The sequence below is a fragment of the Bison bison genome, unplaced genomic scaffold (assembly GCF_000754665.1).
Source record: "Bison bison bison isolate TAMUID 2011002044 unplaced genomic scaffold, Bison_UMD1.0 scf7180017864061, whole genome shotgun sequence".
NCBI lineage: Eukaryota > Metazoa > Chordata > Mammalia > Artiodactyla > Bovidae > Bison > Bison bison.
This window is the reverse complement of record NW_011494633.1, coordinates 3,287,914-3,300,153: the sequence shown is the minus strand read 5'-3', so window position 1 is coordinate 3,300,153 and position 12,240 is coordinate 3,287,914. Positions and strand designations below refer to the sequence as shown.

Here is a 12,240-nt window from a genome sequence, read left to right as displayed (position 1 = left end):
TAACAGTACTTGGCAATAGAATGCTAGACTTCTGCATGCTCAGTATCAAGTTGCTAATATAGAGAAAAATATTTAAAGTGTGGGGCTCTGTTATGGCTATTTTATTTATAACAAAAACACACAGATTGCATGATGTTTCCACATTATTAATAGTCATATACTTACTGTAATTTGTTCAATGCAAAATTCAAAGTCTTATCTACTGAAAATAATGGATGACTAAGTTTATGTATATAGTAGTGCTCTTCTTTGGCCTCAAATCTAAAATTTACCTTCAATATATCCAACAATCAGTGTAACTTTAGTAGGCACATTTTCAATGAAACAAGGGCAATGGTCAAAATTAATAAAACTTAGAATCTATAACTATTTTAAGTATCATAAAGGGTGAAGCAAAATTTAATGGTGATTTCAGAGTTACAAGTGAAGTCAAAAGTCTAGGCCAGGTGCTCTGGCAAACTATGTCAGAGGCCCAGGCTAAGAACTTTTTAATATTTCTAAAGGATTGTTTAAAAAAAAAAAAGAGCAAAACAAAGAATATGCCACAATCTGTGTGGCTTACAAAGCCAAAAATATTTATTTTCTGGTGTTTTACAGAAAATGTTTGCTAACTTTCGACCTAAATAATAGGCATATAATAAAATACATTTAGAAGAAAATGAATTTTAGATGTTTGTAATTTTAAAAGTGTATATAAATACAGGAAAAGTAGCCACATGTTTACTCTCCTTTCAGATTAGCTTCAAACTTTTTTTTTTTTTACTGTTGTGCTCAGAAATTATAGATAAAGAACCACAATTTAAAAAGTAGCCAAATACATTACAAATGTATACATTTGTTAATGACACAAGAAGTGAAAAAGAATAAAGACAGTCTACAATTGTAATAAAGTGATCTTAAACTACAACATAAAATCACAGAATTTTAGAGCAAAATGGAACCTGAAAAATCATCTAGTCTAGTCTTCACAGGTCAGAGATGAGAAAACCGAGGCCTGTATCCGGCAAGTGGCTTGCGCAAGTTCACACAGAGAATTTTCCGTAACATTGTAACTATAACCCAGGTCTACTGTTAGGTCAATAGAGATAGGTCAAAATTGCATCAAGTATAACAGGTGAAGGTGATAGGTCAATACCTGTATAGATCAATACCTAATATATATATTTCCCATTTTAATATACATTGAAGTTGAAAAAATAGGACACCTCTCACACATCTACAGAAATAAATCCTTTTATTATATAACATTCCTTTTCTTTTTTAAGATGCATACAGTACTTGTAGCCCAAGAATTCTGAGAAAAGCTAGAGAAGACCTGGCACTATACTTGAGAATTATACAACTGGGCAGCAAAATAACACCTTTATAAATGTCAGGACATATAGAAATAAAATTTAGTGTTTGCACACAAAAATAGGGAAGTTACATTCAACACGTTTTCTTAAACGTGCATTTAATGTTTAAATGTTTTCTAAAACTTTGGTCATCATGCTTTATTATAACTTGTAAAATTTCACAATTATGTAGATGATTAAACCCAACTGGTAAGCAAATATTTCACTTAACACAGCAGCAAAAGCAAGCTAATACTGCACAATCATATTAGCAGACTGATTTCAGAAATACATGTTTTTCACAAATAGCACATAAAACATAGTTTGTGATAACATAGTTCAATGACTTTTCTTCCACTTCATTAAACAAGGCTGAGTAATGAGACATAGCAAAACATGATTACATAACAAAAAGTATATTTTTAATTAAAAGTCTAATCGTACATATAGGGCAACAAATTGCAGTTTCTACAGAATAGTGCAAATAAGCGGGACTTTTCTCAAAAATATTAAAATTGGATTCACTCCACATGCCTCAGATTTCATGAGCATTAGATTATATTATTTTAGATTTTTGTGTGATGGGTGCAAGTGATAGGGTTGATGTAGGACAGATGTGTACTCACAGGCTGCAAATAAAAATAGTTATTGACTTAATTACTGGATGAGAAGCGCAGGCACTGAAAACCTAACTTTAACAAACTTCCATTTGTCATCATGTAAACAGTTTTGTTCATCATATTTCATCAAAGACTCATAATTCATTTTAAATTGTCATATCAAGCAATTCTTCTAAACTCTTTTTTATATGTGATGGTTGAGATGCAGCCTGATTTAACAGATTCTGACCCATCTGTGTAAAAAGTGCTTTTGATAATTTAGCTGTGGCTGTTCGTATATTTCCTCCAGCTCCAGGCAAAGAGCCACTATTTGTCATGTTCCCTAAGAGATGCCATAAAACAACCAACACTTTCTGTTCTGTTGCATGGGGCTTCCTTTGATAAAGTTCCATAACAATATCTGAAACACAAAAATAATAAACAGGTTTAAAAAAAAAAATTCAAGTTCTGACAATTAGAAAGCATATAAAATAAACTAGGCTTCTTCCCTGACATGTGTGCTAAAATGTTCAGCATCTTAAAAAAAGTAAGGCCAGAAACTTTGCTCCCAAAGATTGGGATCTTCAAGTATTAGAAATCTATATATGACAGGCAAAAGCAGTAAAAATAGAAATCAAATCAAAAATTCATCTCAATGTTTTCCAAATGTAGTTTAATCAAGACATACACATTTTAAACTCCTGGACCTTTCATTAAACACAATTTGAAACAGCAGTTTTCTGTATGTACCAATATTTGACTTTAATATCTTTTATTGATCCTATTTATTTCTCCTAACAAGATTTTTTTACTGGGGGGGAAAAGGAGTAAAATTCTTTTGAAGAAAATTTTTGGGGTAAAAGTCTTAAAAAGTCTTTTTACAGATCATTATACAATTTATTTCTACTTCATAGATAATGATATTGAACTTGGTAGCTATCCTAAAATTGAGTTGAAATGCCCATCAGTGTATCCTTAATCAATCAACTATTTCTTAAGAAATAACAATTTAAAAATTTTTACCAGCAAGCTTTTCAGTCATATCCTGTTTTGCCTTTCCATTTAAAAACTGGGCTTTTGTGCAAAATGGCTGTAGCAGTAAGTAATTATCTAAACAAAAAGAATAACACAGAGACACATTTTTAAGCAGTTATAAAAATCTTATTTATTTTCCATTACATAGCATTGAAAGGAAAAAAATCATGTAAATGAATGAAAATGTGTTAGAAAGATTTAATCTACATAGTTAACAACTTTAAAAAATTCTCTATAAACCTTAATACAGTAATATTCTTAAAGCAAATAAAAAGTAAAAATACCTCACAGAATATTAAAGGAGCTATCATATGGTATAAAAAAGAAAAAGAACTACCTATCTCCTAGGCATCTTATTCCAAATGATAGTATATAGGTTTATCAAAAAAGAAAAAGAAATGAAGAATTGAAATTTTGGGATAGTTTTTACCTTCACTGATTTTTTTTCAAATTTTTAATTTTATAGTTTCACAGGAAATATCAAAGATAGTACAGATAGGCCTGTGTACTTTCACCCAAATTACATCTTTCATAATTATAGTATACATCAAAACAAGGAATCTGGCATTAGTACAGTATGTGTATATAGTTCTATGCCATCTTATCACATGTGCAGATCTGTGAAACTATCACTACAGTTAAGATACAGAACTACTGTATCACCACAAAGACCTATAGCTATACATATACTGACTCCTCCTAAACTGCTGTTAAACCCTGATAGCCACTAATGTGCTTTCCATCTCTGCAAATTTGTCATTTTGAAAAAGTTATACACATGGAATCCTATAGCAGGTGACCTTTTGGGGTTGGCTTTTTTCTCTCAGCATAATGACCTTGAGATCCATCCAAACTGTTGCATGTGTCTATAACCCATTTCTTTCTACTGCTAAGTATTTTATGGTATGGATATATCAAGTTTTTTCACCATTAACCCACTGAACTATACTTAGGCAATTGACAGTCTGGGGCTATTACAAACAAAGCTGCTATGAACAATCATGTACGGGTTTTTGCATGAACATAATATTTTACTGCTCTGGAATAAAGGCCTAGGAAAACAACTGATAGGTAAGTGCATGCTTAGTTTTTTTAAGAAACAGCCCAACAATTTTCTAAAGTGGCTATGATTTTTTATTTACATTCTCACCAGCAATGTATCAGATCCAGTTTCTCTGCACCTTGTTAGCATTTGGTGTTGTCACTATTTTTAATTTTAGCTGTTCTAATACTTGCTATGAACTCAATGTTTGCATGCCCCAACCAAACTTATACCTTGAAACCCAATCCCCAATGTGATGGTGTTTGAAAATGGGGCTTTGGGGGAGGAAATTAGGTCATGAAGGTGGAGCCTTCATCAGTGAGATTAGTGCCTTCATAAAAGAGGTTCCAAGAGCTCCCGTCCCTTCCACCATGTGAGAACACAGCCAGAAGATGGCCACTTATAAACCAGGAAGAGGGCCCTCACCCAACAACAAATCTGTTGATGCTTTGATCATGGACTTCCCAGGCTTCAAGAACTGTGAGAAATAAGTATGTGTTGTTTTTAAGTCATCCAAGCTGTGGTAGTTTAACTACCCAAAAAGACTAATACACTTGCATAACGATCATGGTCTTAATTTGTATTTATGTTTCCTTAGTGACTGGTAATGTTACACGTCTTTTCATGTGTTTATTTTCCATCCATATAAATGTTTCCTTCATGTCCTTTGCCCATTTTCTAAATAGGGTTTTGTTTTTTTTTTTAATGTTGAGTTTTAAGAATTCTTTCTTTCTCTCGCATTCTCTTAGCTGCACTATGTGGCTTGTGGGATCTTAGTTTCCTGACCAGGGATCAAACTTGGACTCCTTGCAGTGGAAGTGCCAGCAAATTCCCACTAGTTCTTTATATATTCTGAAAGTCAAAGTTGCTCAGTTGTGTCCAACTCTTTGTGACCCCATGGACTGTAGCCCGCCATGCTCCTCTGTCCATGGAATTCTCCAGGCAAGACTATTGGAGTGGGTAGCCATTTCCTTCTCCAGGGATCTTCCTGACCCAGGAATCGAGCTGGGGTCTCCTGCAGTGCAGGCGGATTTTTTTTTTATCAGCTTAGCTACCAGGGAAACCCCTTATATATTCTAGATAAGCATATGTATCAGATACGTGGTTTGCAAATATTTTCTGCAAATCTGTAGTTTGTCTGGAAGGATAGCTGGAATGATGGCATCATAGAGGACGACTTGTCCAGTTAGTTACGAGCTAAACTACAGACACATGGTTCTAGGATGGAGACCACATAGCATCCTAAACAGGTGCCGAAGCAACCTAAACTTGAACTGTTTACGAAATTCTAGAAAAGAGAGTCCAGGATGGGACACTTAAAAACTACATTTATTTCACTATCTATTTGGACTTACTTTTGTAACACAAAAATAAATATTTTGACCTAAAAAAATAAAAAGTCTTTTGCAAAGTAAATGTGAAGTAAACCTGATAACCACTACGTTACAGAAATGGGATGCAAAGGAAATGTTTTAAATTTTGATGATGTTCAGTTTATGGACTTTATATAGATCATACTTTTAATGCCACGCTAACAACTCTTCACCAAGCCTAAGTTCTAAGGATTTTCTCATATATTCTATAAGTTATACAGTTAAATCTTCCATTGAAATCTATGATCCATTTTGAGTTAACTTGGTATCAGATGTGATGTTGAGGTAGAAAAATAAGAATTGAAAAGTTAAAAATAAAGGTAGAGAAAGTCAGTTTAATGGAATGGTATTTAATCACTAAAAATAATTAAAACTGCTACTGAGAAAACTTTAAAAATTTTATCGCAACATTAAGTGACAAAAACTGAATAGCTAGGATTTTGGCATTTTAGAAAATGTGTAGAATGAGGAAGCACAAAAGTAAAGCCAAAATAATCTGAATGCCAAAGTAAGATTTCTTACCTACGTGCTGACTCAGTGCCTGAACAACATTGGTGGCAGCAGCATAGATGCCTGGATTCTTGGAATTCAGATTGTTATCTACTATTGCTGGGATTAGCATGTTGATTATAGGAGATAAGTTGTCTCTGAGCAAAGGAATCATTTTGTGCATTGTTTCTAGAGCCACCAGGTTTACTTTACTATTGGAATCATGAAGCCGAGATTTAAAAGCATCAAAGATCTGAAAGTAAATTGGTAAATTAAAGTGAACTAATGTTGATATCTATTATATTTAAATTCCTAATGGCATTTCATAGTATTCATCCTACTAAAGCATAAATGTACTATTTAAAAACACACACACGCATCTCATTTAACTTGGACTGAGATAACAGGAACTTCATAAAAATTTGGATGCTAGTGTCCAATCTTCTTACAGCAAAAAGAGAAGACTTCAAAATCCACCTAAAAAGAGATCCTAAAATCTCTAAATTAAGGTTGAGAAATTTGGTTCAATAAAAAATGCTGTTTTCTGAAATGTGTAGGTTAGTTTAGCTAACTTTAAGAACTTAGACATTTCTATTCTTATCTCTATTTGTAACAGAAGTAGACATGTAGGTTTTACTACAGAGATTTGACCTAGTTTCAGATTTAAGTTTTTATTAGTACCTCTTAACCTGAGTACTTAAACAATAGAGCCTTCCTCTTCTAATTCTTAGCTTTTGTAAATTCAAGATATAATGAAGTAAATGCTGAGCAATTTAACTATGTCAGGTGAGGAAAGAGCTATTCTGTGAGAATGAGACTATTAACTAATAATCCATGATATATATCATATACAAGTGTTAGTATTAGTCACTCAGTCGTGTCTGACTCTTTGCAACCCCATGGGCTGTAGCCTGCCAGGCTTCTCAGTCCATGGAACTCTTCAGGCAAGAATAATGGAGTAGGTTACCAGTAGAATTTAATGACTAAATTACTAATGGAATTGACTGAACCAAATTCTGAGGAAGCATAAGTAATCTATGCTCTCGTACCACTAACATTTATTACTGTTTCCCTTTCTATTGCTTCTAGTCTTCCTATATAAGTTATAAAATATACAAATGCATATTTATAAATATATATTAACATAATATATAAAATTAGCACAAGCAGACTTCTAATTTACATATGAAACTTTCATTATTTATTCCTAAGTAATATCAAGTCAGGCTGGATGAAGCACAAGTTGGAATCAAGATTGCTGGGAGAAATATCAATAACCTCAGATACGCAGATGATACCACCCTTATGGCAGAAAGTGAAGAGGAACTAAAGGGACTCTTGACGAAGGTGAAAGAGGAGCATGAAAAAGCTGGCTAAAACTCAACGTGCAAAAAACAAGATCATGGCATTCGGTCCCATCACTTCATGGCAAATAGATGAGGAAACAATAGAAACAGTGAGAGACTTTATTTTTGGGGGTTCCAAAATCACTGCAGATAGTAACTGCAACCATGAAATTAAAAGATGCTTGTTCCTTGGAAGAAAAGCTATGACCAACCTAGAGAGCTTATTAAAAAGCAGAGACATTACTTTGGTGACAAAAGTCCATCTAGTCAAAGCTATGATTTTTTCCAGTAGTCATGTATGGATGTGAGAGCTGGACCATAAAGAAAGCTGAACACGGAAGAATTGATGCTTTTGAACTGTGGTGTTGGAGAAGACTCTTGAGATCCAACTAGTCAATCTAAATTCAGGACTAGTCAGTCCTGAATATTCATTGGAAAGACTGATGCTGAAGCTGAAACTCCAATACTTTGGCCACCTGATGCAGAGAACTGACTCATTGGAAAAAACCCTGATGCTGGGAAAGATGGAAGGCAGGAGGAGAAGGGGATGACAGAGGATGAGATGGTTGGATGGCATCATCAACTCGATAGACATGAGTTTGAGCAAGCTCTGGGAGTTGGTGATGGACAGGGAAGCCTGGAGTGCTGCAGTCCACGGGGCTGCAGAGAGTCGGACAGAACTGAGCGACTGAACTGAACTGAATATCAAGTCTCTTAAATGCCCTGGTTTTTAAAATACTGATTGATTCACTCAATTTATTTTTTTTTATTTTGGCCCCACTGCATGGCTTTTGGGGATTGCAGTTCCCCAACCAGGGACTGAACCTGGGTTATGAGTGAAGGTCTAGAATCCTAACCATTAGGCCACCAAGGGACTCTCTTACTCAACATATATATTTACTGACTGCCAGGTTCTGAGAACTCTGAGATTATAAAGTTTTCAAGGAGTCACCATCAAGTGGGAGGAATCAAAACTTTTCTCTAAGTTTTAACACTTTAAAGTAATATATATATGTAATATTAAGAAATAAGACAATTATTATACTGATGAACTTTATTAACTATGGATTGAACATGAAAATTAATTTTGACGGTCCTTACCTTCACAATGTTTCCAACAACAAGCTCTTGATTGTTTTCTGTATCTGATAAAAGCTGCTTAATCCCATTAATACGATCACGAAAATCTTTTGCATTTAATAAACCTGTTATGACTTTAATGTACTCAGCACTTTCTAAGGAATTTCGGGGAACTGATTTTCTGGTGATTTCACGAATTTCAGTTACCTCTCTAAAGTGAAACAAAGGTAAAACAAACATAATAATTATCATGTATTCACTTTTAAAAAATTCACAAAATAACCCACAGCCACAATACTTGTGTTGGGGGTCCCTAATATCTCTGCTGGGTTTGGTAATTTGCTGGGAGGACTCATAGATTCAGCATGTAGTTTTACTCATGGTCAATGGCAACCCACTCCAGTACTCTTGCCTGGAAAATCCCATGGACGGAGGAGCCTGGTAGGCTGCAGTCCATGGGGTCGCTAGAGTCGGACACGACTGAGCGACTTCACTTTCACTCTTCACTTTCATGCATTGGAGAAGGAAATGGCAACCCACTCCAGTGTTCTTGCCTGGAGAACCCCAGGGACGGGGGAGCCTGGTGGGCTGCCGTCTATGGGGTCACACAGAGTGGGACACGACTGAAGCGACTTAGCAGCAGCAGCAGCAAGATTTATTATAGGAGAAGGATATAAAGCAAAATCAGCAAAAGGAAAAGGTGCATGGGGTCAAAGTCTGGAAGAAACTAGATGCAAGCCTCCAAGGGTCCTTTTCCAGTGGAGTCACAGAGTATAAACTTAATTCCTCCTTAATTAATAAACTTAATTAATAAACTTAATTCCTCCTCCTTAATTCCTTAATTGCAACAAACTGTGACAATACATGTCAAATGTTGTCTACCAAAGAAGCTTAGAGGCGCGGTACCCAGGATTTTTAATGGGGAGTTGTTCACGATTGGTCCTTTGCCTGGGACATACCAAAATTCCCAACTTCCAGGAATAAGGCAGTTCTTCACACTGTTTGCCCAAATAACAGAGGCACAGTAAACTACTCTTACCAGTTAGAGAATGGTGGGGAATCCTCCTGAAATCCTAGTTACCCGATGCTAGCTAAAGGCGGTGAACCTCTCAAGCTGAACTTGAGAGGTTCTGGAAGCAACCTAGTTATATCTCTGTTCTGGAAGCAACCTAGTTCCTATAGTATTTTATTTCTCTCTAAAGAACTGTTTTAACATTTCTTGCAAAGAAAATCCAATGGCAACAAATTGCCTCATTTTTTGTCTAAGCAAGTCTTTGTTTCTCCTACACTTTTTTCCTTCCAGTTTTATCGAGATATAACTGAAATACGGCACTGTGTAAAGTCTAAGGTATACAAAGACTTGATTTACATATTTCATGACTTAATTATCACAATAACTTTAGTGAACATCCATTATCTCATATAGGTGCAAAATTAAAGAAATAGGAAAAAATTTTAATAAATAACTTTTATTTGTTTTGAGGACTCAGGACATACTCTCTTAACTTTTATATAAAACATACAGTAGCATTATATTCAGGGCATATAGTACTCTCCTCTGTGAACTATACTTTGAAGAGCAAGGCTCCAAAACTCTATGGATTTTTATTTTTTATAAAATTTATTATTCAAAGATATACAAACACGGAAAATATGAAAGATACCTATGCATCGACTCATAATTTTTAAAGTAATGTTTAAAACATATTTTAAAATACACCAAAGAGATCATAATACTTCTGAAAGATTTTTAAAAACTATATAATCAATCTATTAAATACTGCCTAATAGTTTAAACAGGTTACACCATTACATATACAATTATATTAAAAAAAATTTTAACAGTATTTCTTTTTTTGGTTGACGGTTATTATAGGTGATTGGTTACACTCTTTTAATGCTTGTATTTCATACAGTTTTTTCTCCCTTAACCATAACTATGTATTACTTTTATAACCAAGGGGGGAAGTAAAGGCTATAAATTGAAAAAAAATTAAAGAGTTGTCTAGGACAGGCCTAATATTGACAAGTTCAATAACACTAAAGTTTTACTAAAGTTTAGTTCACATAAAAGCAAGGTGCTGTGAATAAATAATTGCCTTGTTAAATCAAATTATCTCATATTTTCTAAGTCCTTACCAACTTTCATTAAATTTTGACAAACAACTCTGGAATAGTTCATGAAAACATTCAAATGAGACTACCATGAGACTAAATGAGACTATCATCAGTGGGGAGTAATGATTCTACCTTTCAGCTGAATTGAAAGCATCCCTAGAAACAGATGACGACCTTGTGTTTCCAACACTGCCGGTATGAGATCGTCTTCCTTTTGCTGAAGGAGTATCTAGCGGTATCTCTCCCAAACCCTATAAGTAAAGAGAGGCAGTGCAATAAAAGTCTTAAAACTAGTAAAAGTGAAATTAACTTGGACAATGTAATTTTCATAGCAGTCATTGCTGATCTCTCATGACTGAATGCATTTTAATAATCTGCGATATTTATGCTTTAAAGGGTATCAGATATATAAATTACCTTGTAATTAGTAGTAAATTAACAAAATATATGCCCAACACCAGCAAGTGATACTGACTTGGTAAAACTGTTTAAAATGCAAAACCTCATATCTATATTTTGTAACTACTCTTCTTAAAGCTTAAAATCTATAAAAATAAATCATGAATTTATATAGAAAATATGAATATATCACATATACAATGAATTCCTATGCAATACCAGTATGGGAATAAACATTTAAATATGAATTAATTAAAATTTATTTTTTCTGATACTTGTACTTGAAATAACTCACAGATATAATCAGCCTCATTTTAGTAAGATAATTTTTTACATGGTTATTTTGATAAATTCTATATGAATTAAGCTGAAATCTCATACCAATAGGAAGAAAAAATGCCCTAAAATGTTTATCACCACACATATTTGAAGTAGTATCCCTTCAAAAATGAATCTTGTATCTAAGTTGACCAGAGAGGAATAACATAAATTACCACAGAAAAATTCCACATCATTAAACTAAGCACATTTTTGCAAAAATTAATACGTAAATAGGCTACATTTTTTTCTTTTACTAAACAAAAATGTATATTGAGCGGGTAACTATATGAAAGGGGCGGGTAACTATATGAAAGGGGCTTCCCTGATGGCTCAGTGGCAAAGAATCCACCTGCCAATGCAGGAGACGCAAGTTTGACCCCTGTGTCGGGAAGGTCCTCCGGGGAAGGAAATGGCAACCTACTCCAGTATTTCTGCCTGGAAAATCCCATGGACAGAGGAGCTTGGTGGACTACAGTCCATGGGGTCACAAAAGAGTTGAACATGACTTAGTGACTAAACAACAATTACATGAAAAGTAGGTCTATTTGTTTTCCCATCTTAAAAGGAAGTCAACTCCATTCATTTTCATTATCTTATAGGTAACAAAATGTGCAGGGAATTTTATTCTTGTTGTGTTCCCAATGCTAAAAAGAATTGATTTTCTTTAGACATATATAATTTTATTTATTTATTTATTTATTTATTGGCTGTGCTGGGTCATCAGCACTCCTTGGGCTGTTCTCTAGTTGTGGTGAGTAGGGGCTACTCTCTGGTTGCAGTGTGCGGGCTTCTCACTGTGGTGGATTCTCTTGCTGTGGTGCACAGGCTCTAGGCAAGTGGGCTTCAGTAGTTGCGGCAGGGAGGCTCAGTATTTGCAGCTCCTGGGCTCTAGAGCACAGGCTCAATGGTTGTGACGCTTGGGCTTATCAGCCTGGGCTGAGTTGCTCCGTGGGATGGTCCCAGATTGGATCAGGGATTGAACCATGTCTCCTACGTTGGTAGGTGGATTTTTTACTATTGAGCCACCAGGGAAACGCAAGAATCAATTTTCTTTTAGAAGGGTTGACTTTACACTTTTGAAAAGGGCTCTGGCCTAATGTTACT

General features: G+C 34.7%; 1 protein-coding gene across 5 annotated transcripts in view; it reads right to left on the bottom strand.

Annotated features, from left to right (window-relative positions):
• Positions 1 to 530: 530 nt before the first annotated feature.
• The window catches only part of FAM179B (family with sequence similarity 179, member B), a 79,095-nt gene continuing 67,385 nt past the window's right edge, over positions 531 to 12,240 (bottom strand). For 3 of the 5 annotated variants that reach the window (XM_010836113.1, XM_010836114.1, XM_010836116.1), the window contains 5 exons: positions 10,549 to 10,667; positions 8,320 to 8,509; positions 5,906 to 6,125; positions 2,957 to 3,043; positions 532 to 2,354 (listed from right to left, as the gene is read on the bottom strand). In XM_010836113.1, coding sequence (XP_010834415.1) covers positions 2,101 to 2,354; positions 2,957 to 3,043; positions 5,906 to 6,125; positions 8,320 to 8,509; positions 10,549 to 10,667 — 870 coding nt within the window. In that variant the 3' untranslated portion in view covers positions 532 to 2,100. Of the gene's footprint in view, positions 2,355 to 2,956; positions 3,044 to 5,905; positions 6,126 to 8,319; positions 8,510 to 10,548; positions 10,668 to 12,240 lie in introns of all 5 variants that reach the window. The other 2 variants (XM_010836115.1, XM_010836118.1) reach the window with 2 other exon arrangements.